The sequence below is a fragment of the Oncorhynchus masou genome, chromosome 13 (genome assembly GCF_036934945.1).
Source record: "Oncorhynchus masou masou isolate Uvic2021 chromosome 13, UVic_Omas_1.1, whole genome shotgun sequence".
Taxonomy (NCBI): domain Eukaryota; kingdom Metazoa; phylum Chordata; class Actinopteri; order Salmoniformes; family Salmonidae; genus Oncorhynchus; species Oncorhynchus masou.
In genome coordinates this window covers 44,397,321-44,423,583 of record NC_088224.1, presented here as the reverse complement: position 1 = coordinate 44,423,583, position 26,263 = coordinate 44,397,321, and the positions used below count along the sequence as shown (strand labels likewise).

Here is a 26,263-nt window from a genome sequence, read left to right as displayed (position 1 = left end):
AGAGATATAAATAGGCTGTGAGTGGGGAGCCCTGACACCATAAATCCACAGTGGGAGGGGCACAAGGGGGAGAGAGGGGTGCAGAGACAGAGGAAAAGGATGTAGTGTATACAAAATGGGGAGAAATAAGGAATATATCATGGAAAGGGAGCGATGCGCTGTAGTGATGAGGCGGTTTGTTGACGTACATTTGTTGAACGGTTCAGATGCTGAGTCTCATTAAAAACATCTCACCTGTAGAGGTTCCTCCAGACTCGGGAGTATGAAGTCAGGGAGGAAAATGGCACTCCAACATCTCTCAACACATCATTTTGAGGATGTCCCTTCTATAACAGTTAACCACTAGAAAGCCTGAGATGCAGTGCCTTAGACCGCTGCGCCTCTCGGGAGCACTCTTCTCTCTTCCTGTATCTATGCCCCCCCCACTCCATGTGAAAGATACCTACATATCACAACCCACACATACATAATGTATGTGTTTTATGTACTCAAATATATTTAGCCCTAACCTCTTCTCTCTTTCTGCAGCAGCCCTATGCTCCACCCCTCCACCCCATGGCTCCGCCCAGCCCCAGCCACAACAGCTGCAGTCACGGCGGATCTGAGCTGCTGAGTAAAACTAACCTGTACATTCGAGGCCTGCCCCCGGGGACCACGGACCAGGATCTCATCAAGCTCTGCCAACCGTGAGTGTGGTACATACACTCAGACATATAGAAACACACACACCTGCTCCTGCACACAAACACAGACACACACACACACACACACACACACACACACACACACACACACACACACACACACACACACACACACACCGTATATAAACACACATGCACACCTGCTAACACGCACAAGCGCGTACACACACACACAAACACACACACGCACACCTGCTGGTACACACTCACCCTTATTAAAGTTCCACCAACTGTGAATGTATAGAAACAGACACGGGTAATCTTAAAAGCTCTGCCAAGTGTGTGTGTGATACAAAAACACACACATGCGCATGAATGTGCACACACACACACCTACACAAAGCTCAATAAAGCCCTAATAAAATGTAGATTGGACTGCCTCCCCCAGGAACCACGGACCAGGACCTCATCAAGCTGCAACCCACAGCCCACACAGACACACACACACTTACACACTAACAGCTTTGTTCAGCTCCAATAAATTCCTCATTAATAAAGACTGCAAATTGTGAAATACAGGCTAAAAGCGAAGTCTGACGGTTGCGTAACATTTTCTTGGCCATCTTTCCAGAAATATCCCAGTCAAATGCAGCCAATTATTTTATGATCTTTTGGAATGGGAACGCTCTGTCCAGTATTTGGTAATGTTCCTATTATGTCAGAAGTCCCGCATGTCTTGATCTTGACCCATCGAAATTCCATTAGCTAGACAGCAGACACGATAAGACAATGGAGGCACTCAGCGTTTTGACATTGCATATCTCTTAGCCACATAGTCAGTCCCATTTTGTATAATGTCCCTGTAGACAGTGTCCAATAAAACAGTCCTTTTGCCGTTTAACATTGGACATGGACATACACCATTACTGTCTCACTGTCCTCTGGTGGATGCCTCACTTCACTTTCTCCAACATACTCTTCCTTTAGCACCCCCCCCCCCAGTATTTTTGCCATTCGCCTTGGTCAAAGGCATTGTCTAAGTGCCCCCAAGGTTGGCCGAGGTCTGCTGTGCTAATGAAAATCCAATGAAACTTTAATTAGCCAGCCACTGTTTCAAGCACAGGCGGGTAGAAACATTTTCACAAAGGTCATCTTGGCGCTGAAGTCTGTGACACCCGGGTCCCCCTCTGGTGTTGTTTTCCTTCTCCGGTCTGCTGAACCCACACCTCCTCCACCCATGTCCCACTCCCACCCCAACCCGCTCCACCCCGCCACAATGGCATCCTCCCTTGGTCCGTCGTACCTTGTCCCCCAGGTTCATGTTAACCTGAAATCTCCGAAATTAGCCTCTGCGGTCTTCAGAAATGTTTCAGTCCTAGTTTTGTTTTTCGAGCACCTCTGTCACCCACGTTATTTTCTCTAATCCGTATCATGGAGTTGGCTGACTCTGCATATTTATGAGTGTTTTCCTCTCAGTGGTTAGTTTTGAAAACCCGACCCTAGGCAACAGTGACTAGAGTCTGGTGACAATGACGGACTCTTTTGACAACTTCCAGAAGGAAGAAAAAAAAAGAGGAGTCCTTTTCAGACAGACAACTCTCTCAACAAATCATGATGCCAGAACGTCGCGATTCGAAACCAAAAGTTTGTAGTTGATGCTTACGAGCCACTTGCGAAATGCAGTAACAAAATGTTGTTTGATTTGAGTCCTTGTGTTGTGCTGAGCCGTACTGGTTCCCGAGACGGGGTCTGCGGGGTCACACGCACTGTGAAACAGCCCCAGCAGCCTAGACTCCCCGTATCTCCAAAGCAAGCAGAGTGCCGCCAACGGATGCATTCTTGAGAGTGTGCCATATCGTAGCTGCTGATTGGAGGTCGTTACACACTGCCTGAGAGATGTTTGGAAATGCAAAAGTTCTCTCAACGACGCAGCAAGCTACACTCTCCCACAAGTCCTCACGCAACTGCTACAACTTCCTCTATTACTTCAAACATGGCCAAAATAAAAGAGAATCAATAACAACAATGGCCACAGAGTTTCTGATTATATGCACCGAGAGCAGTTGGATTTGGGAGTGTGCTTAATCTGTGTTTTATTCAGTTGGCTGGATCTGTAGCTCTCCAGAACCATCAGCCTGATATATGGGCATGAAGAAGCAGCCAGAGAAGTGGGTTTTGGCTGAACACCCAGAACGAAAGGCATGGATGGAACAGCCATTACCATGAGAAAAATGCATGGACAAGTGGGCAGGTGGGGCACAGGGGGGCAGTTGGGGTACGGGGCTATTAGCGCTTGAGCAGTGCTGGGGATTTCTTGTTTGCAGTCCACCACCTAGGAGAGGTAGAGGGGCTGAGGCCGCAGGTTCTTTTGAGGAAAGAGCACATTTTAGAAGGTAGACTTGGGGCCCACACTTGGAATAACAGGGACATTCATTCTCCCTGCCAGTGGTCCAAATCCATAAATCAAAAAGCCAAGATTGAATGGACCACAGAGCTCTCCTCCCTGCCCTCCCTCCCTTCTATCCTCCTCCCTTCTGCCTCTTCTGTTCTTCCCTGCCTACTGTTCTCCCTCAATCCCTCACTTCTGGTTCTCTGCACCCAATTTCAGCTGTGGACCGGCTACAGCTGTGCCCTCTGTCATGCTGCTTTCCCTAGCGTGGCACCTGATCAAATGGAGAGAAACCCAAATCAAGAGCTAATCACCGCCAATTGTCCAAATAACCTTTCCCATGTGTGGCGAGGGAAGGAGGGAGGGGTGAGAGGGACGAGGGGGGGGGGGGGGGGGTTGGAGCTCCACACAGCAGAGGAAGGGGTGACCCTGGGACCAACTGTTCCACAGTGCCACTGCGATCCGAAGCGCCACATTATCCCAAACGATTCTGAGGCCCTCTGTTGACACAAGCCGGCCGGCTATCAGAGTCTCCCCGATCCCACGGGCTCCTTTTCAACAAACTGCCAAAGGGAGGGAGTGTGAGAGAAGACACTCCAGTTGGCCCAGCCTCGGCTCTTTCGGCTCAGTCATCGATGCCCTGTCCGCCCAACGCCTTTTGGTCCAGCTCTGTCAGAACGGACCGAGATAGCGGTGCTTAACCTCTAAGGTGGCGAGACAACTGCAGGAATTCCCAGACCAAACTCCTCCCCCACCCCACCAACAAAACGTTGTCAACCAGATGCTCTGGATGTTTCGGGAACAGAAAGAATCACTCTCTCACTTGATCTTACTCTTGTTCTGTCTCTCATTGCCACTTCGCTACAATACCAGGCAACAACACAAATTGTCATGTGCTTTGTGTGGTGAATTTACATGGTAATTTACTTGCCTGGTTCAAACTAACAATATAGAAAATGCCTGTATCCTCCACAACATTGATCTGGAGAGCAGTTGCTGTGCAGTGGCTGATATACCTCCAGGCAATCTCCTACATTATTCATCCCCCCATTACTGCTTAGTTCATTAGGATCCCCATTACAGTGTCTTCCAACAATGTTCACACCCCTTGACTTTTCCACATGTTGTTGTGTTACAGCCTGAATTTAGAAGGGATTAAATTGAGATGTTTTAGTCACTGGCCTACACACAATACGTCATAATGTCAAAGTGGAAGTATGTTTTTAGTAAATTAATAAAACATCAATAAGTAATCATCCCCTTTGTTATGGCCTAAATAAGTTGAGTAAAAAGTTGCTTAACAAGTCACATAATAAGTTGCATGGACTGGGTGCAATAACAGTGTTTAACATGATTTTTGAGTCCCTCAGCCGAGCAGTACATTTGTTAACACTTTACTTGACATCCAGCATCATAACACATTATAACAAGATCATAACCATGTCTTAATGTCATAAAATCAATTAAAAATCAAGTTGTATTTGTCACATGCCACCGAATACAACAGGTGTAGACTTTACAGTGAAATGTTTACTTACAAGCCTTTAACCAACAATGCTTTAAGAGTTTTTTTTTACAAATAAGTAGATAATAAAATAGATAAATAAAAAATAAAAGTAACAAATAATTAAACAGCAGGTGTAAAATAACAAGCGAGGCTATATACAGGGTATTACGGTACAGAGTCAATGTGGAGGCTATATACAGGGTATTACGGTGCAGAGTCAATGTGGAGGCTATATACAGGGTATTACGGTGCAGAGTCAATGTGGAGGCTATATACAGGGTATTACGGTACAGAGTCAATGTGGAGGATATATACAGGGGGTACCAGTACAGAGTCAATGTGGAGGCTATATACAGGGGGTACCAGTACAGAGTCAATGTAGAGGTTATATATAAAGGGTATTACGGTACAGAGTCAATGTGGAGGATATATACAGGGTATTACGGTACAGAGTCAATGTTGAGGATATAAACAGGGGGTACCAGTACAGAGTCAATGTGGAGGCTACATACAGGGGGTACCAGTACAGAGTCAATGTGGAGGCTATATAAAGGGTATTACGGTACAGAGTCAATGTGGAGGATATACAGGGGGTACCAGTACAGAGTCAATGTGGAGGCTATATACAGGGGGTACCAGTACAGAGTCAATGTGGAGGCTATATACAGGGGTTACCAGTACAGAGTCAATGTGGAGGCTACATGCAGGGGGTACCAGTACAGAGTCAATGTGGAGGCTACATTCGGGGGATACCAGTACAGAGTCAATGTGGAGGCTATATACAGGGGGTACCAGTACAGAGTCAATGTGTGGGGGCACCGGTTAGTTGAGATAATTGAGGTTATATGTAGGTAGAGTTAAAGTGAATATGTATAGGTTATCAACAGAGAGTAGCAGCAGTGTGAAAGAGGGGTCTGGTAGCCATTTGATTAAATGTTCAGGAATCTTTTGGCTTGAGGGTAGAAGCTGTTACAGAGCCTTTGGACTTCGACTTGGCACTCCGGTACCGCTTGCCGTGCGGTAGCAGAGAGAACAGTCTATGACTAGGGTGACTGGAGTTTTTGACCATTTTTAAGGTCTTCCTCTGACACCGCCTGATATAGAGGTCCTGGATGGCTGGACGCTTGGCTCAATGATGTACTGGGCCGTACGCACTACCCTCTGTAGTGCCTTGTGGTTGGAGGCCGAGTAGATGCCATACCAGGCGGTATTGCAACCAGTCAGGACGCTCTCGATGGTGCATCTATAGAACCTTTTGAGGATCTGAGGACCCCATGCCTAATCTTTTCAGTATCCTGAGGGGGAATAGGCTTTGTCGTGTCCTCTTCACGATCATCTTAGTGTGTTTGGACCATGATAGTTACCCTTTAGCTCAGTGCGGTTGTTGCCTGTAATCCATGGCTTCTGGTTGGGGTATGTACGTACTGTCGCTGTGGGGACGACATCATCGATGCACTTATTGATGAAGCCAGTGACTGATGTGGTGTACTCCTCAATGCCGTCGTAAAAATCCCGGGACATATTCCAGTCTGTGCTAGCAAAAGAGTCCTGTAGCTTAGCATTAGCTTAATCTGACCACTTTCTTATTGACCGAGTCACTGGTGCTTCCTGCTTTAGTTTTTGCTTGTAAGCAGGAACCAGGAGAACATAATTGTGGTCAGATTTGCCAAATGGAGGGCGAGGGAGGGCCTTGTATGCATCTCTGTGTGTGGAGTATAGGTGGTCTAGAGTTTTTTTCCTTCTGGTTGCACATTTAACATGCTGATAGATATGAGGTAAAACTGATTTGAGTTTCCTTGCATTAAAGTCCCCGGCCACTAGGAGCGCCACCTCTGGATGAGCGTTTTCCTGTTTGCTTATGGCCGTATACAGCTCATTGAGTGTTGCCTTAGTGCCAGCATCGGTCTGCGGTGGTATATAGACATGTACAAAAAATGTAGATGTAAACTCTCTTGGTAAATAGTGTGGTCTACAGCTTATCATGAGATACTCAGGCGAGCAAAACCTCGAGACTTTCTTAGATTTCTTGCACCAGCTGTTGTTTACAAATATGCATAGGCCACCGCCCCTTGTCTTACCAGAGGCCGCTGTTCTATCCTGCCAAAAAAGCTTAAAACCCGCCAGTTGTATGTTAGTCATGTCGTCGTTCAGCCACAACTTGGTGAAACTATAAGATATTACAGTTTTTAATGTCCCGTTGGTAGGATATACGTGCTCGTATTTTGTCTAGTTTATTATCGATTGATTGTAAGTTGGCTAATAGGACCGATGGTCCCGTTGTTACAGCTGACATAACTTGTCATAACCTGTCATAATATGGTCACAACACTGTCATGAGCCATATATTTACACCTGTTTTGACATATATTGTGCTATTTTATGGCTAGTTGTGACACCTACATAAGAGTGTCAAAACCCACTTTTATTCAAATCTGTTTTTTCCCTGCCAAGAAGTTTCCTTTCGTTTGAAAGTTATTTTCTTAAGTCCTTTGTTGTTATTGTAATGAATTTTTTACATATTTGTTTTTACAGCATATCCTGACCATCCTGTGTCACATTACTTGGACAAAGAAAATATACTTTATGACACTGTCAAGAAGCATTATGACCATCATAATCATATAAGCCAGATAGGCCTATCAGGTACATCCCCTAATACCAAAGAAAATATCTGCATGTAAATTAGCTAGTTAGCTTTAAAATTGCCTCAACAAACCGGACTATCAATTTAGGAGTCTACAATCTCACCATTTTCAAGCTGCAGATCGATGTGCCTCCCAGAGTGGAGCCTGACATTCATAACGACAGATATACTTTTAAGGAGATGGGAAACGTTGCCCATGTTATGTCAATGGGCCTCACGGTGCATTCTGGGACAAGAAGCGCTCCTTCTATTGTGCTCGAGCTCGAAAACCCAACATTAGCACAAATTTCGTCAACAAGAAGTACAACATTACACATCTTTTCCGAGATGTGAGATAATTAACTTGCTATCTGTAATATTGTATAACTTTGGAATCGTGACATTTCGTAATTTCGAGGAAAATAGGCATGTTTCAAAACATACTGGCTTTGAGAATGGATTGCATGACGATTAGTTTAGCAACTGCCTGACACAGCATGACAACGCGATTGGTCGACAGTCTGCTGGGTGGGACGTTATACGTTCCTTAAAACTTGTTAACGGTACAGGTTCCCCAGCGGGAACCACACCCCCCCCGCTCAACTCAAACGGTGGCGCATAGAATGCAAAAATATTCTTAGAAATATTTAACCTCCACACATTAACAAGCCCAAAAGCTCAAATGAAAGATAAACACCTTGTTCATCTACCCAGCGTGTCAGATTTCTAAAATATTTTACGGCGAAAACATAGCACATATTTATGTCAAACCACCACAAAGACACAGACGATATGCAGCCATTTTGTCGAACAAAAGATGCAATCACAAACGCAGGATTAAAAGAAAAATAATTCACTAACCTTTTGAAAATCTTCATCAGATGACAGTAATAGGACATGTTACACAGTACATTTATGTTTTTTTCAATAATATGCAATTTATATCCATAAATCTCCGTTTACATTGACGCCATGTTCAGAAAATGCTCAAAAATGTCCGGAGAAATTATAGATTGCTCCGCCAGATAACAGAAATACACGTCATAAACTTTGACTAAATATACATGTTCTACATATAGTTAGAAAGATACACTGCTTCTTAATGCAACCGCTGTGTCACATTTATTTTTAACGTTACGGAATTAGTTCACCATGCAATAATCTGAGACGGCGCTCAGACGTAAGCAACATTTCTCCGCTATGTTGGAGTCAACAGAAATACAAAATTACAACATAAATATTCCCTTACCTTTGATGGTCTTCGATCAGAATGTAGTGGAAGGAGTCATACTTACCCAATACATTGTTTTGTTTCAGTTCGGGTGTCCATATAGTAGCATATGCTACCACTTTCAGCTCAAATGCACCAAAAATGACTTCTGGTCCAGAACAGTTGCGCATCAAAACTTCAAAATTACATATTATATGTCGACTAAACTGGTCAAACTAAGTGCAGAATCAAGCTTTAGGATGTTATAAACGTACAAAACGCTGGAACAGAGGAAGGTCTGTGTCCAATTACTACTACCCTAACTACTACCCTAATTACCCTAACACACATGTATTTTCTCGCGACACCCACTCTTTTTCGTCTCAAAGGGTCAAAGTTCGCGGGATTTGCACAATTAAATGCTCTACTGAATGAGGACATCTAGCGGAAGACATAGAAAGTGTTTCCAGATCCATAGCTGGTTGGGAAGGGTGGGGGCGATGACGTCAAAGTTGCCCCAACTTTCTGGATGCCAAAACTAGTTTGGGAGATTGCCTGCCCTGAGAGTTCTGCTATACTTACAGACATAATTAAAATGGTTTTAGAAGCTTTAGAGTATTTTCTATCCAATAATAATTATTATATGCATATATTAGCAATTTTGGACAGATTTTATTTCAGTTTAATATGTGCAACGCAATTAATCCAAAGGGGGCAGTATTATGCCTAGCCTTAAGTATTTTTAATTCATTGGATTCCTATCTCCTTTCTATAATATCTCTGGGAACAGCACTATGCAATTCACCCTGGACTAAAGAGGTAGACAAATAGGGAAAATGTGCTACACATTTCTCGAGGTAGAAATATTGCAAAAATATGATCAATGGATCATTCAAGAGAAGACATCCTCCCGAGTTATGACGTTGGTCAGTATTGTAATCTGACATGTATATATAGACGTTTTCGCAATCTAAAAGTCATATTCTTTTTAACTTCCAGTGCAGTGAGATAGACTTTATCACAGTGCTACGTCATATCGGCCGGATTTCTGCCTGCTTGAATGCCAATGACTCAGATACACATGAAACATGAAATGACCCAGGGAATCGATAGAAAATCACTCAGAGATGCACATAAACAATATAACATTCAAAATGGGTGAACCTTTCCTTTAATGTGCTAAATTAAAAACATATACATATACAGTAACAGTCAAAAGTTTGGACACCTACTCATTCAAGGGTTTTTCTTTATTTATACTATTTTCTGCATTGTAGAATAATAGTGAATACATCAAAACAATGAAATAACACATTTGAAGAATCTCAAATGTTAAATATATTTTGATTTGTTTAACACATTTTTGGTTACTACATGATTTCATATGTGTTATTTCATAGTTTTGATGTCTTCACTATTATTATTATTATGTTGAAAGTGCGTGGGCGACTGAGAGAAACAACACGGTGCAGTTTGAGGTCATGTGGCAGAGAGGGATGCGGGCACTGGAGACGGGGGTGTGAGCAGGTGGGTCTGGGCAGGAATGATGTCGTTGATGTTTGGGTGCGTCGGTATGCTGTTGTTTGCACGTGCATGTTTTGTATAATAAAATGTAAATAAAAATGAATAAATAAAATGTAAAATGTATAATAAATCAAATCTAACCAAAAAAAAGATAACATGCCACATGATGCATTGTAATGAATCTAGTTGGGCAGTTATTTAAAAGGCACACTTTGGGGCGGCAAGGTAGCCTAGTGGTCAGAGCGTTGGACTAGTAACCAAAAGGTTGCAAGATCCAATCACTCAGCTGACAAGGTAAAAATCATTCCGCCCCTGAACAATTCAGTTAACCCGCTGTTCCTAGGCTGTCATTGAAAAAAATGATTTGTTCTTAACTGACTTGCCTAGTTAAATAAAGGTAAAACATTTTTAAATAATAATTATCTTCAGCAGCATCTGTTTCCTACCTCTCCTTAGCATTAGGCATTTATTTTAGAGTATTAGAGATGGGAACTGATGGAGAAAGTCAAAGCTTGTAGCGCTGCTTGAGCTGTGACACGTGTAGATTGGCGAGTGATGGGTGAGAAAAAAATATATATTTTGAATTCAGGCTGTAACTCAACAAATTGTGGAATAGATCAAGGGGTATGAATATTTTCTGAAGGAACTGAATGTCTGTTTGAAGTGTATGCAAATAGATTATACAAGTGGTTAGGCATTTTCAACACACAGACCAGAAGAGTAGACCATTTCTCCGCGACCATGAAACACTATCGTGTACGTTGTTGATGTTGGTTCTGTGTGTGCAGTTAAGGGCAAGGCTGGCTGCCTTGTTTTGAGCCAGCTGCATCATTGCCTGGTCTTACTTTGCTGACCGTGTCCATATTACTGGACGGTGCATTCGGGAAAGTATTCAGACCCCTTGACTTTTTCCACGTTTTGTAACGTTACAGCCTTCTTTTAAAAGCTATCTACACACAATACCCCATAATGACAAAGCAAAAATAGTTTTTTTTCCCGAAATTGTTCCAAATGTATTAAAATACAAAACTGAAATATTACATTTACATAAGTATTCAGACCCTTTAGTCAGTACTTTGTTGAAGCACCTTTGTCAGCCATTACAGCCTCAAGCCATTACAACCTTCGCCCCAGTCTGAGGTCCTGAGCGCTCTGGAGCAGGTTTTCATCAAGGATCTCTCTGTACTTTGCTTCGTTCATCTTTCCCTCGATCCTGACTAGTGTCCCAGTCCCTGCCACTGAAAAACATCCTCACAGCATGATGCTGCCACCACCATGCTACACCGTAGGGATGGTGCCAGGTTTACTCCAGATGTGATGCTTGGCATTCAGGTCAAAGAGTTCAATCTTGGTTTCATCAGACCAGAGAATCTTGCTTCTCATGGTCTGAGAGTCCTTAAGGTGCCTTTTGGCAAACTCCAAGTGGGCTGTCCTGTGCCTTTTACTGGGTAGTGGCTTTCATCCGGCCACTCTACCATAAAGGCCTGATTGGTGGAGGGCTGCAAGGATGGTTGTCCTTCTGGAAGGTTCTCCCATCTCCACAGAAGAACTCTGGAGCTCTGCCAGAGTGACCATCAGGTTCTTGGTCACCTCCTTGACCAAGGCCCTTCTCCTCCGATTGTTCAGTTTGGCCAGCTCTAGGAAGAGTCTTGGTTGTTCCAAACTTCTTCCATTTAAGAATGATGGAGACCACTGTGTTCTTGGGGATCTTCAATGCTGCAGAAATGTTTTGGTACCCTTCCCCATATCTGTGCCTCGACACAATCCTGTCTCGGAGCTCTACAGACAATACTTTCGACCTCATGGCTTGGTTTTTGCTCTGACATGCACTGTCAGCTGTGGGACATTATATAAACAGGTGTGTGCCTTTCCAAATCATGCCCAATCAATTGAATTTACCACAGATGGACTCCAATCAAGTTGTAAAATCATCATAAGTGTGATCAATGGAAACAGGATGCACCTGAGTTCAATTTCGAGTCTCATAGCAAAGGGTCTGAATACTTATGTAAATAAGTTATTTCTATTTAGATTTTTTTAATACATGTGTAGGTTGATGAGGGTAAAAAATATATTTTAGAATAAGGCTGTAACGTAACAAAATATGGAAAAGGTCAAGGGGTCTGAAGACTTTCCGAATGCACAGTATAACATGGTATCAGGACAGCTTGGCTTTTCATAGGCAATACCTCTGTTTGTAATTCCCAAACGCCTGAAGGTACCACGTTCATCTGTACAAACAATAGTACATAAGTATAAACACCATGGGACCACGCAGCCGTCATACCGCTCAGGAAGGAGACGCGTTCTGTCTCCTAGAGATGAATGTACTTTGGTACAAATGTGCAAATCAATCCCAGAACAACAGCAAAGGACCTTGTGAAGATGCTGGAGGAAACAGGTACAAAAGTATCTATCCACAGTAAAATAAGTCCTTTATCGATATAACCTGAAAGGCCGCTCAGCAAGGAAGAAGCCACTGCTCCAAAACCGCCATAAAAAGCCAGACTACGGTTTGCAACTGCACATGGGGACCAACATCGTACTTTTTGGAGAAATGTCCTCTGGTCTGATGAAACAAAAATAGAACTGTTTGGCCATAATGACCATTGTTATGTTTGGAGGAAAAAGGGGGAGGCTTGCATCCCAACCGTGAAGCACGGGGGTGGAAGCTTCATGTTGTGGGAGTGCTTTGCTGCAGGAGGGACTAGTGCACTTCACAAAATAGATGGCATCATGGTCGCAAATGGATCTTCCAAATGGACAATGACCCCAAGCATACTTCCAAAGTTGTGGCAAAATGGCTTAAGGACAACAAAGTCTAGGTATTCTAGTGACCATCACAAAGCCCTGACCTCAATCCTATAGAACATTGGAAAGAACTGAGAAAGTGTGTGCAAGCAAGGATGCCTACAATCCTGACTCAGATACACCAGCTCTGTCAGGAGGAATGGGCCAGTTCGCCCAATTTACCGTGGGAAGATTGTGGAAGGCGACCCGAAACGTTTGACCCAAGTTAAACTATATGAAGGCAATGCTACCAAATACTAATTGAGTGTATGTAAACTTCTGATCACTGGGAATGTGATGAAAGAAATAAAAGCTGAAATAAATAATTTCCCCTACTATTATTGTGACATTTCACATTCTTAAAATAAAGTGGTGATCCTAACTGACCTAAGACAAGGAATTTGTACTCAGATTAAATGTCAGGAATTGTGAAAAACTGTTTAAATGTATTTGGCTAAGGTGTATGTAAACTTCCGACTTCAACTGTATGTCTATTTTTATATGGCCTATCGATTAACGTCACCATTTATCTTGAAACATGTCATCATTCCAAACATTGTACAATGTTGTGTCATTGGGCAACTAGGCTATAAATAGGAGCTAAGTGCAATGGTCAGGTCAATCTGAGGAAGACCTCAGCCTGACGTCAACACGTCAGTCACCTGTTTCGCGTCCTGTACAATGGGTGAAAGTGAGCAATAATGGAAGTCAATCTCTACCTTTTTTTGTTGAGTGCTCCAATCCTTCCTACCTTGAATTAGTCCGTTTGGAAGGTTTTCTTGGGAAACCATTTCCATGATTCGAGTCCTTGTTTGGAGCACCCCTCCCTTCCTTTGTTTGCTGAAGCGCGAAGGCCCACCTGAACTATTGGTAAAAAAAAATGGGTCAATGTGCCCTTGAGCAAGGCACTTAACCATAAATCACTCTGGATAACAGCATCTGCTTAATGACTAAAATGTAAATGTTACAGTTGCAGCAGCCTAAAGACAGATTGACTTTAGGACAGGAAGCAGAGACTCTACAGTTTCCTTCCCTCCCAGGTGCTTTGACGTATCCTCCCTCTCGGTCTCCATCCCTTCCCCCGCTTTCTCTCTCGCTCTTTCCCTTTCATCTGGAGTAGTGTAGAGAAAGCAACACAGATGAGATGTGTTCATTTGTGCGTGTCAGACAGAAATGCGTGGCATGTCGGCTTGACAGGTTGTAGACGGGTGTGGACAAACATTCTGGAATGCTGAAGCTTGAAAGAGAACTGTGGTAATAGCTAGTGGAAAATTGCCATACTGTACCCTGTACCCATTACTCCTTCTATTAAACATACAAGTACACACACAAACACACAGCCATTTTTCTCTCCCACTCACTCCATTAAAAGCACTCCGTATCTATAGTGGAGCCACTGTGGTCGTTCACTCTTGTTCTCTCTTTCTCTCATTCTCTTGTTCTCTCACTCTCTCGCTCTCGTTCTCTCTCCCCCTCTCTCTCCCGCCCTCTCTCTCCCACCCTCTCTCTCCCGTCCTCTCTCTCGCTCTCTCTCTTGCTCCTTCTCTGGCTCTCTCCCTCCCTCTGGTACATGTGGGTGGAGATCTCTGTAGTGAGCTACAAGCTGATGACCGGCCAGCATCTTTCACCAGCACTACCTGTCAGAGATGCATTATCCCATGTGTGTGTGTGTGTGTGTGTGTGTGCGTGCGTGTGTGCTCAGAGTGAATTTGTGTGTGTGTTAGTGTGTCCATGTGTTAAGCGTGTGCATGTGTGTGTGTTATTTTTGGCCTGATACAGATCCTGGGGTGACAATGACATCACCACTAAATAATTCTCAGGTAATCTGCAGGCACTAACTCAACATGGCCAACACTGCTATTGGAGGCTAGTCAGGCTAGCCTCAGTTAAAGCCTCTTAAACTTGACAACAAAGAGCCAGATCCCAGATGAGGTTAAACTTGACAGGGTTTCTTGAAGCCAGAAAATGATTGGCCTGATCCACCGGGTCACAATTTGTCAAAGAGCCGTTGTTGCCAGAAGCGCAATTTTCATAATTCATAGTGGACGCAGTAATGTCAGGATGACATTTTGAAATAGTTCTGTTGTCTTCCACAGTGGGAATACGTCCCACAGTGAGTAGAACCGGAGGGTGAGGAGGGCCAAAGAGCTTAGACCTGCAGATCATAGAAAACCGTTGTATCACCTGATAGTAGCAGGGAGAGTAGAGCTTAACTGACAACAGTAACATCTTGTACAGTGGTAGTGCAGTGGCCATACTGTGGGATATCTTCAAAGGGCAGGTCCCTCTACAGTATACAAGTACAGCTCAGGAGAGTGGAGCGTGATTGATTTTGATTCAGTGCTACTCGAGTGAGCAGCGGCTCTCCCCCCTGCCAGGTGTCCATCAGGATAGAGCAGACTAGTTCAGCAGTGCACAGCACCTGCCTGTCTGTCTCCACAGTACACTGGGAGACTGGGGCTGCATCCCGAGTGGCACCATATTCCCTATATAGAGCCCTGGGCTCTGGTCAAAAGTAGTGCACTATATAGGGAAATGTAGTGCCATTTGGAACACACTTTGGGCCTCCTTGCCTGCCCTAACTCTCTGTCCAGTAGTCACAGAGGAAGCTCCTATGCTTCCAGGTGTACTGGTCCTGGTCCTTATTGCCCCACTTCACAAATAGCTGTGATTTGACCCCTGTCTGCCAGGCTCACCTTTAGAGCTCTGAGAGGGGTCGGCTGAGCTTGAGTGTCAACCGGAATGTGGGACTAACTCAGGGGCCCGGGATTCCAAGGTGCCATACCTTGATGTAACACACCTCTCTCTCTCTTGCTCTCTCTCTCTCTCTCTCTCTCTCTCTTTCCCGTTTCACTTTCCCGTTTCACTTTCCCGCTTTCACTTTATCACTCAACTATTTCTCAGAACCCCTCGTCAGACATCCCGGGGTGCCCACACACACACACACACACACACACACACACACACACACACACACACACACACGCACACACACACACACACACACACACACACACACACACACACACACAGAACAGAATGTGACTGTATCCCCCTAGTGGATGTGATTATACCATGTAGTCAGTGGAAACACAGACATGAAGCAGAAACTGCCTGGAGCCCTTTCCCACCTACCTGTCATGGCACTTCACATGTCTAGCACAGCAAACAAACACCCAGACAGCGAGGGCCTTTGGAGAGCCAGCGGGGGGACAACACCACGCTTGGGTGGTCTGCCAGTCTCCCTCACCCCTCCTCCTGCAAAGCTGCACCAGTGATGTGTGCTGGCTCCGGCCTGCTCTCCATCCCCTCATAAGAACCACTTCACCCACAGCGCTATGGCAGAAATGCCTGGATGATGCCTGGATAATTTCACCCAGGAATGAAAAGGGTGGATATTCAAACGATTCAAAAGATCTAATGTCATCATCAGACCTCAACCTCCACCCAAAAAGTAGAAGATGTGGTTGAGGCTACGCATCATATTTCAATGTCCAGAAAACTGTCAAATTAATACATTTGTACAGATTTCAACAGTATAAAACCACCTGTATTCCTTTGTATTATTGTCAGAGAGAGAAAGGAATGCTTTGACTATGTACAGACTCAGTGAGCATAGCCTTGTTATTGTAGGCAGACCTGGCTCTTGTTTTACCTTTATTTAACTAGGCAAGTCAGTTAAGAACAAATTCTTATTTACAATGATGGCCTAGGAACAGAGGGTTAACTGCCTGTTCAGGGGCAGAACGACAGATTTGTACCTTTTCAGCTCGTGGATTTGAACTTGCAACCTTCCGGTTACTCGTCCAACGCTCTAACCACTAGGCTACCCTGCCGCTCTCAAGAGAAGACAGGCTATGTGCAGACTGCCCACAAAAGGAGGTGGAAACTGAGCTGAACTTCCGAACCTCCTGCCAAATATATGACCATATTAGCGACACATATTTCCCTCAGATTACACAGATACACAACGGATTTGACCTGTCCCTATGACCTGTCCCTATGTTTAACAGCAGAGAAAACCAGCAGAGAAAACCTCCTAAACAATATGTTTTCAACTTGGAATTTGATGACCCCAGCTATACAAAAAGTGATACATCGTCTTTGTTCATATTTCCATGAAAGCTGTAGACCCAGCCGTTATAAAATCATTTACACACCACAAAAACCACAAAGACACACACACACACACACACACACACACACACACACACACACACACACACACACACTGATTGAACTCAGACAAAACTAAAACTTTATTGTGAATGTGCAGCATCTCCCCTCCACGACCCCACACATGACCCAAGTTCACAGACAAAATAAACACAATTTCAGACAAAACAAACAACATCTCAGACAAAATAAACATTACTTGAAAGCATTGTTTACTAATGGGGAATGCAGTCAGAGGCTATAAAAGGTGCTGCAGATGACAGTCCCCCCAGTTCTCTCTTTGCTGAAACCATGAGTGCATGTTTCAGTGCCCAACAGGTCGTAGATCTGATTTTTTCAGATGTCCAGGAAGAAAAAGAGAACAAAGATTTAGAAGAAGAGCAGGTATCTGAAGAAGAAGATGGGGAAGAATACAACCCAGAGCACGATGCATCATCTTCAGATGAAGAAGAAATCCCCACATTTTTGTCAAAGAACAGCAAAATAACATAATATAATAATAATATATCCCATTTAGCAGACGCTTTTGTCCAAAGCGACTTACAAGTCGGCTGGGGCCACTACTTTTACATAAGGATGACCCCAGAGCCCACAAGACATGCAGTTGCCCAGTACATCGCCTCAACATTCTACATGTTCATCACACCAGCCATCGAAAAAAATCATCCTGGAGATGACAAATTTGGAGTGTTTCCATAAATATGGAGACAACTGGAAAAGGATAGATAAGATTTGATTTACCTGCGTGCCTACATAGGGCTGCTAATCTTAGCGGGTGTGTATAGGTCCCGAGGCGAGGCTACATGTCATCTCTGGGATGTAGAGAGTGGAAGGGTGGTTTTCTGGGCCACAATGCCACTGAAAGTCTTTCACACTTTCTCAAGAATGCTACGATTTGATAACCGGGAATCAAGACCTGCAAGATGTGTGAGAGACAAACTGGCGGCCGTAAGAGAGGTCCGGGAGAAGTGGGTGGAGCGTCTGCCATACGCTACAACCCTGGGCCTGAAGTAACAGTGGATGAGCAACTGGTTCCATTCAGAGGTACATTTTTGGTTTCATATCTTACATTACAGATATGAAACCAAAAATGTACCTCTGAATGGATGAAGTGATTTCCTCTGTTCATTTCATTATGTATTGCTGTAATATTTGATTTCTGATTTCTGTGTTTTTTTTCTGTGACATTAACACTAATTACTGATAGTAACCTCTTGGGTCAAAAGGTCGCTGTCGTTTCCGGCAGCATATGACCAGTAAGCCAACAATGCATGGCATCAAGATATGGGTGGCCCGGGATGCACAATCCAGCTACGCTTGGAAGATGCAAGTCTACACAGGGAAGCCAACCAGTGGAGGCCCGGAGAAGAACCAGGGGATGCGGGTTGGGCTTGATGTGACAGATGGACCACCACTGTAGTTTCTGACCTCCCAAAGAGAAACAAGAATGTGGTCCTCCTGAGCACACTGCACTAAATGGCTGAGATCAATGATCGTGAGGACAGGAAGCATACTGGACGACAACCACAACAAATGAGGCGTGGACAACCTGGACAAGGAATTTACAGCTGCAGGAGGATGACTGCCCGCTGGTCCCTGGTCATCTTCCATAACATCATGGATGTGTCCATACAAAGCATTCGTGAAATGGAACAGATCAACCCTACCTGGATGCCTGATAAGCGGAACAAGAGGAGGGTGTTCCTGGAGCAGCTGGGAAAGTCACTTGTAACCCCACACATTCAATGAAGGGAGCACCTCCCGCGCACAGCAGCCTCTGCAGCGCTTGTGAAAGCTGTTCAGGGGGCTGAATCTTGTCCTGATCCACATGAGGCTGCAGCTGGGGCAGGCAAGAGGAGGAAATGCCAATTCTGAAATAGAAATACTATGTGCTGCACATGTCAGAATACATCTGTAAAGTCCATGCACACACACTTGCATATTGTCCTACATGTGCTAAATAGAGTTGATTGATTTATGTTCTTCACATTTTGTTTTGTATCTATTATCTTATTTTATTCTTATTTATTGTTGTTGTTTATACACCTTGTGGGTGGGGACAATGGTTAAAAAAATGGGAGAACACTAGTATTTTGTAATGGAATTCCTCATTGTACAGTATATACGAATATGTCACTATGTTGCCAAAAAGGTTAAAGAATGTTGTTGTTTCCCTTCAATAAAATGCATTCAAAACAACTTTCTGCACATTTCTGCTACTTTCTTAGGCTGTACAAGTGCTATCTCTTGCTAAAAAGTTCATGTTTACACCTATGCAATACCTTTAGCAATAATAATAATAATAAACCTCTACTTTAGGTAAGAAAACAATTATAACAGTTGTGCTGTAATAGAAAACTAGTGGTATCCACTGATTAAATGCAGTCTTTCTGCATTGTGAAAAGGGAAAACCCAGATATTCACAAAGTTTGTGATGAATGACAGGTTGTTTCTTCATGCAAAATAGATTTGGGGTTTAAAATTCAATTAAGCTGCTGTATCTTAGGGGTTTAGTGAAGGCGGGTCCTTTTTTACCCGAAGGTAAAAATACCTTTCTCAGACCTTGCGGGCGGATCCTGCAAAACTGCGGTACACTACTAGAGAGAGAGAGAGAGAGAGAGAGAGAGAGAGAGAGAGAGAGAGAGAGAGAGAGAGAGAGAAAGAGAAGAGGGAGCCAGAGAGAGAGGGAGCAAGTGAAACAGAAAGAGAAACGAACTGGGGGAGGACTGACGAGGGTCAGTAAAGACAGTCATAAAGGAGACTGAGAGTGATTGAAATAGGATTAGAGGAGACCGGCTCAAGAAGAGCCAAAGCATCACCATTGTTAAACCTGGGCTTCACAGGGACTGTCTCTGTCACATCAAAGCCTCACCAACCAGTCCTGGAAGAGGTGATGCCAGCATGGTGTCCACACACACATACACATCTGTACCGCTTGTATTCGCTGTTTATTTCCAAAATGTTCCATTATGGGCGAGATGCATGATACTACCTTTTCTTTTCTTCCCACCCCTGGTGTCTTTGTGGGGTATTTTTGGATCACAGACAGGATGCATTGATGAACCATCTTTAACATTTAATGAGACGAGCCATGATTAGTTGGCAACCAGAAGCTAGTGTCTCCTGGTCCCAGTGGACCTAAACAAAGTTATAATGATAACTTTCCCCAACTGCATGCCAATAGGAGGCCTTTTTAACTGGTTCCCAGAACGAGCCGACTGTACACACACACACAGACATACAAATAAACACACTCTTGCCTACACAACTAGACATGCAAAAAACCCATGCACACGTTGATGAGTGCAATTTTAACAGTATACATTTTATAATTGATGTGTAACTTCATTGAGTTAGTTGTGAAAATGTAAAGCTCGGATAACCTTTCCAATGTCTGCTCTGTTGAACCATATTCACAAGTTACACGCTCACAGAAAGAGCTCCACTGTCACAACTCCCGCCGAAGTCGGTCCCTCTCCTTGTTCGGGCGGTGTTCGGTGGTCGACGTCACCGGTCTTCTTGCCATCACCGCTCCACCTTTCATTTTCCATTTGTTTTGTCTTGTTTTCCCGCACACCTGGTTTACATCCCCTCATCACGCTACGTGTATACTATCCTCTGTTACCCCCATGTCTGCATGTGGTATTGTTCGCTCGTTACGTGTGTAACGCTACAGGCTGGTTTTGCGCCGGTATTGTTGTAACCCGTGGTTTTGTTATTTTGTACCTATTTGTGTGATTTGTGCGCTATTGCTTTTTCCTTGGGCCGGAGTGTTGTGACGCAGCTGCGTCCGGCTGTTATCCTCTGCCTAACTTAAGTGTGCCTGTTCACTCATCTCTGCTCTCCTGCACCTGACTTCCTTTGACCAGTTGCGCACACTCTGACATCCACACTCATTATTACCATTGTGTCATTACCAAATCGAAGCGTATTTGTCACATGCACAGGATACAGCAGGCATAAACAAATGAGTGAAAGGCTTTACTTTGTAAGCTTTTTCATCAATAGTGCAACATCAATAAAATAAAACAATTGTGCTATATCAATGCCAATCTTTTTGAATCCAATCTTTTCTATTGCTCTTGGGAGACGCCCTCGAATTCTCTCAGTGATTACAAATCTCTGTTGATATTTCTTACCACAAGTTTCCATCTGTAGCCCTGCGTCCCTAATGGCACCCTATTCTCTTAATAGGACACTACTCTTGACCCAGTCTAATTGGGAATAGGAGCCATTTGGGACGTAACCACAGTCAAATTACCCTGCGCCTCTATCCCATCAAGACAACAGTCTGATTGGTATCCAGGAGGCTGAGTGTCAGGCTGTAGTTTTCCTCTTTGTGCTCATCAGTTCATAACTGCCACCCACCCCACCGTAGCATGCAGTAAATAGAGTTTCCACTGTGCGTTGAGAAATGGCACAATTATCCCCCGCTGGTGAAATATGGTCCAGGAAGCTGCACACTTCCCTATTTACTGAGAGAGAAGCTCAATTTCCTACGCACACACACAAGGGCATGTACAGGCACGCACACATACACACAGTAACAAACACACAGGCAGGCACACACACACACACACACACAGAGAGCTGACTGACGCAGTCATCCTCTAGTCCAAACACAGTCCATAATGCTGAGTTTTTGCCGCAGCGAGTCATAGTGCAGTTGTTTGATTAATGGGAGAGATGAAGTGGTAGTAGACATTCCCGATGTGTTAACTTCCGCTATTTATTTCCCAACAGCGGTAATGGTTATCAAGAGAGCATTCGTGGCTCGCTACATTTATTTATTGAATAGGCCAAGTGGGGGTTAGAGAATTGAGAGAGGACAAATAGCCTACTGTAATGGTAATAGCATTACTGAATTCTAAGTATATTCCAGATGTTGTTTTGTTCTAGAAACATTCCGCCTAGTCATTCTAAAATGTTACTCTGCTTCACCAAATGTTGTTATGTCCAACTTTACAACTGGTAGTTATAGAGGAATGGAAAAAATGGAGGATGCACTTGCAATGCTTGATGTCTATTTGAGTGATGTCATGCCTAGACTAAGGTCATAAAGCCAGTCTAGTGTAATACTAAAATGCTCTGTCATCTCTTTTCTCTTCACAGATATGGAAAAATTGTGTCAACCAAGGCGATCCTGGACAAGAACACCAACCAGTGCAAAGGTACGTCACCAAGGTCACTGTATCCCAAATGGCACCCTATTCCCTACGCAGTGCACATGCTGAGCCCTGTGTTAGCCACGGGAGCCTTCTGTCTGCCACCGTCCGTGGCGTGACGATCACTCTTCAAGGCAGATGTTGTCATAGGGAGGGTTTGGAGCCAAGCCCTGGCATAAACATAGACCTCAGTCAAGGAAGCGCCTGCATGTTGTAAATCAATGATTTAGCAGGTAGTGCTAGCTGGAGGAAGGATGGAGGTAAACAACTAGCCCTTGTGATGAAGCTTGCTCGCTGGAAGGACGTCAGAGGATAGGCAGTTGTTGTGCAACCCCTCCCTAGCTAGAGTATGTCTCCGTCCACTCTTTTTTTTATGTCCTCCTCTTTCCTGGAAAACAGCATTAGCCTGTGCTGTCTGTATGCTCGCTATGAATGTCATGTTGACACAGCAAAACGAACAATGGGGCTGTGATAGTAGCAGGTCATATTCAGAATGCTACTCAAGTATACATATTCAATGAGAAGGCTAACAGGCAAGTACGGTTCAGTTAAACATGGATTACTATCCCTCTCGTTTTACTTCTCAAGTATACATATCCAATGAGAAGGCTAACAGGCAAGTACGGTTCAGTTAAACATGGATTACTATCCCTCTCGTTTTACTTCTCAAGTATACATATCCAATGAGAAGGCTAACAGGCAAGTACGGTTCAGTTAAACATGGATTACTATCCCTCTCGTCTTACGTCTCAAGCTATTTGTAGAGCTATTCCCTGCTCCAGCCGAGCTGCTACAGTACTGTAAGTATAATACAGTACGTTTCCTTTTGTTCATTCTCCTCTTCAGCCTGTTGCACACTCTACGCTAACGGCAGCTCCATCGCTCTGTTTGTGTAGAGTGTGTAGAGCCCTTTAATGGCTAAAGCCAGCCTTAGTCTTGGAGGAGGAGAAAAAAAACCTGATTAGTCTGGTACTTGCCCCGAGGTGTCTGGCAGCACTGTTTAAGCGCTATTGAACTTCCATCAATACTTTTAATTGCTTTTTGCAGCTTCCTCACTCAGTAACGCGGCCCCCTTCAAGGTGAAGCTGCCTTCCTAGCCATCCTTACCTGGATAGATCCCACCTGTTGTGGCCCGGGTCAAATGTGGAGGCTGGAAAACCCTCGGATTGGCTTAACCACCTATGTGTGGGGTGGCAGGTAGCCTAACGGTTACCAGCTTTGGGCCAGTAACCGAAAGGTCCCTGGTTCGAATCCCGAGATGACTTTGTGAAAAATCTGTCGATGTGCCCTTGAGCAGGGCACTTAACCCTAATTGCACCTGTAAGTCGCTCTGGATAAGACTGTCTGCTAAATCACTACAATGTTAATGTGTTGCTGGTGACTCATGTAGGCCATCACAAGTCAGCCTGTTCCCCTTGTTAGGAGGATGGACGGACCCAGAGGATTGAGCGATTATAAGGGTGCACCAGAGGTGAGAAGTAAATTGCAGATGTAGTAGAGGCTCTATGTGTCCAGGCACTGGCCTGGTGAGTTATGATCTGAAGGGCCAGGCACTCGGCTCTGCGCTCGTGGGTGTCGGAGACTAGTTTCCCATACCTCACCCGCCTGGAATGCAGCGATGCCAAGAGCCAAGTATAAGCATCTGTATTTTACGAGTGGAAATGATGGTCCAGCTCTGAGAGAGAGACAGAAAGAGACACAGAAGTAGAGAGAGAGAGAGTAATGGTCTCGTCAGAAGCCATGTGTTTCTGCATAAAGGCAAATATCTGGCATACTCCTTTCATGTAACCTATGTCTCTGATCACTATTGACAGCCAGGGCCTCATTCCTTTCATACTGATGTTGAAATACATGTGCAATATATTTCAGATTTTCGAGAGCTTGACACAGAGGGCCTGTGTTTTTTTTTCTTCTTGACCCCTGACCAGCATTTATTTTTGTATTATTGTCTTCTAGTGAGAGACCAATGTTGTAGCATACCACTAGTTCTTTTTATGATAACATCAATGTTCAGAGGTTACTCTAGTCTACACAATCTGCTTCTAAATAGATTTGTTACTTTCAAATGATGCTCTCTCATCCTCTCCATCCTTGTAAAGGTGAACGCATTTCCCCTCAAAGAGAAGCAGGAAGGCATGGGTCAGAGCAGGCTTCGTGTCTGTCATAAAAAAAGAGCACCGCGTCGCCCTGATCCAGTATCACTTTGTTTTCAGTCTCTGCCCTTTTGACCTGGCGCTTGTTTAAATGTCAGAAGCAGTGCTTTTTTTTTTTGCACCGTGGCACCATCAGACAGACAGCGAACCGGCAACAAGCCGGGCCAATTCCCCCTTCCTCCTATCCTGTGTTATTTGTATTTAGTTCAGCTCAGTGAGCGTGCAGTAAAGCGCAAGAAAAGGGGAAGGTGCAAGAGGTCAGCAACCAGTCATCTCTGGGAAGGGTGAAGAAAATGTGAGATGCACTGAGAGAAAAGAGTGGGAGATCAACCTGTTTGTTGTAGGGAGACAGAGATGTGTGGGTCACTGTACAAGTGTCACACACAAATACACACACAAATGCACGCATGGTCCATCATTGCCATAGTGCCGGAATAGCAGCCTAGGTACTCCTGTAAAAATTGTAAATATTCATAATTTTTTTGGGTACTTTTGATAGCATTTTTTTTTCTCAATGTTTGTTTTTGTTAGCTAATTTGTTAGCCATCGGCATGGTATGACTGGAAAATCAGTTGGTTTCACCTAACTAATGTGTCACTGTCATCAAGAAGCTCAGCTAGCTACCTTGCTAACAAACTAGCTAGATACAGTATGTTTTGATTTGAAGTAAGGGGATAGTATTTGGAGATGGAAGACTCGTTGAAGATGCAGAGGTTGAAGTTTTGAGCAGTTTTCTCCAGTGGTTAGTGTGCTTTTGTGGAGGCTGTCGTGTTTTCACCCAGTTGGGTACAACACACCGGGAGTGGGGAAGTTCTACCCATGGAGATTAACTTCTAAGACTTTTACTGAGAAGCACTGCTTCAGAGATGGCACTGGCCAGGCTGCCCTGATGAACGGCTCTGGACCAGTCTAAAACCCCCTTGATGTGACCACCCTCCTGTTCATCTCCGAATTGTCTCTATTGTAGCCTTCCTCCTGACGCTGACTGCTCAAGCCATGAATTAACTACCCTGCCTGCCATTATCCAGAATAGGGGAGGGTTTGGCCGGGGGGGGGGGCTTTACTTGGCTCATTGTGCTCTTGTGGCGGGCCTGGTGCCTGTGGGCTGACAGCCGTCAGGTGAACAGTGTTTGCTCTGACACATTGGTGCGGCAAGCTTCCGGGTGAAGTGGGCGGGTGGTAAGAAGCGTGGTTTGGCGGGTCATGTTTCAGAGGATGCATGACTCGACCTTCACCTCCCTGAGGGGGTAAAATGCACACAAAAAAGATGATTGAAAATGAAAATAGAGGTCTTTGGCGTTGAAATGAGAATGCAGAAAATAGCCTCATACCTACTGAAAAATATGCTGGTGGATCATTGATGCTATGGGGCTGTTTTGCCTCCAATGTTCTTGGGGCCCTTGTTAAGGTCAACGACAGGACATTTTAGCCAAAAACCTGGTGGGCTCTGCCAGGGGGCTGAAACTTGGACGCAAGTGGATCTTCCAGCAAGACAATAACCATAAGCACACATCAAAATACACAAAGAAATTGTTAATTGGCCACAAAATCCACATTTTGAACGCTACCTTTTTGAGAAAAAAAACATTACAGAATCAGACAGAATCTCTTTCTCTGCCAATTGTATTAGTAGAAAATAATATAATTTCCCTTTTTTGCATACAATAAAGCTCAGTATCTGAATAATTTATTTTATATAATTATTCTTGCTGATATTTATCAAGGGTGTCAATAATTTCAGACCCCATGAAAAACCCTTGCAAAGGGTGCACAATCACATTGAGGCTAGGATAGTACAGCCTCTCCTCTCCCCCACACACAGCCTACACCCCCAGCCACACACTCATCCATCTGCCTTAGGACTCTATGGCTCCTGCAGCAACCAGGACCAGATCTATCAATCCTCCGCCTGCCTAGATTCACAGCGTGGCTGCCTTTCACCTCTGCATCTTCCCATCGCTGACTCACACCCTGGACTAACCGCAGAGCAATGTGAACAGGAAGTTGTCAAAGGCTTAAGGGTCGTCAAGCTCTGTGGGTAAGAGGGGAGGCATTCTCTCTCTTTCTCTCCCTCTATTGTTC

The 26,263-nt window shown here is 44.3% G+C and overlaps 1 protein-coding gene across 3 annotated transcripts in view; it reads left to right on the top strand.

The window, feature by feature from the left end:
- Window positions 1-26,263, top strand: part of LOC135552400 (RNA-binding motif, single-stranded-interacting protein 3-like) — a 250,210-nt gene that overhangs the window by 52,209 nt on the left and 171,738 nt on the right. For 2 of the 3 annotated variants that reach the window (XM_064983986.1, XM_064983984.1), the window contains 2 exons: window positions 529-686; window positions 21,976-22,034. In XM_064983986.1, coding sequence (XP_064840058.1) covers window positions 556-686; window positions 21,976-22,034 — 190 coding nt within the window. In that variant the 5' untranslated portion in view covers window positions 529-555. The remainder of the gene's footprint in view (window positions 1-528; window positions 687-21,975; window positions 22,035-26,263) is intronic. The other variant, XM_064983985.1, reaches the window with a different exon arrangement.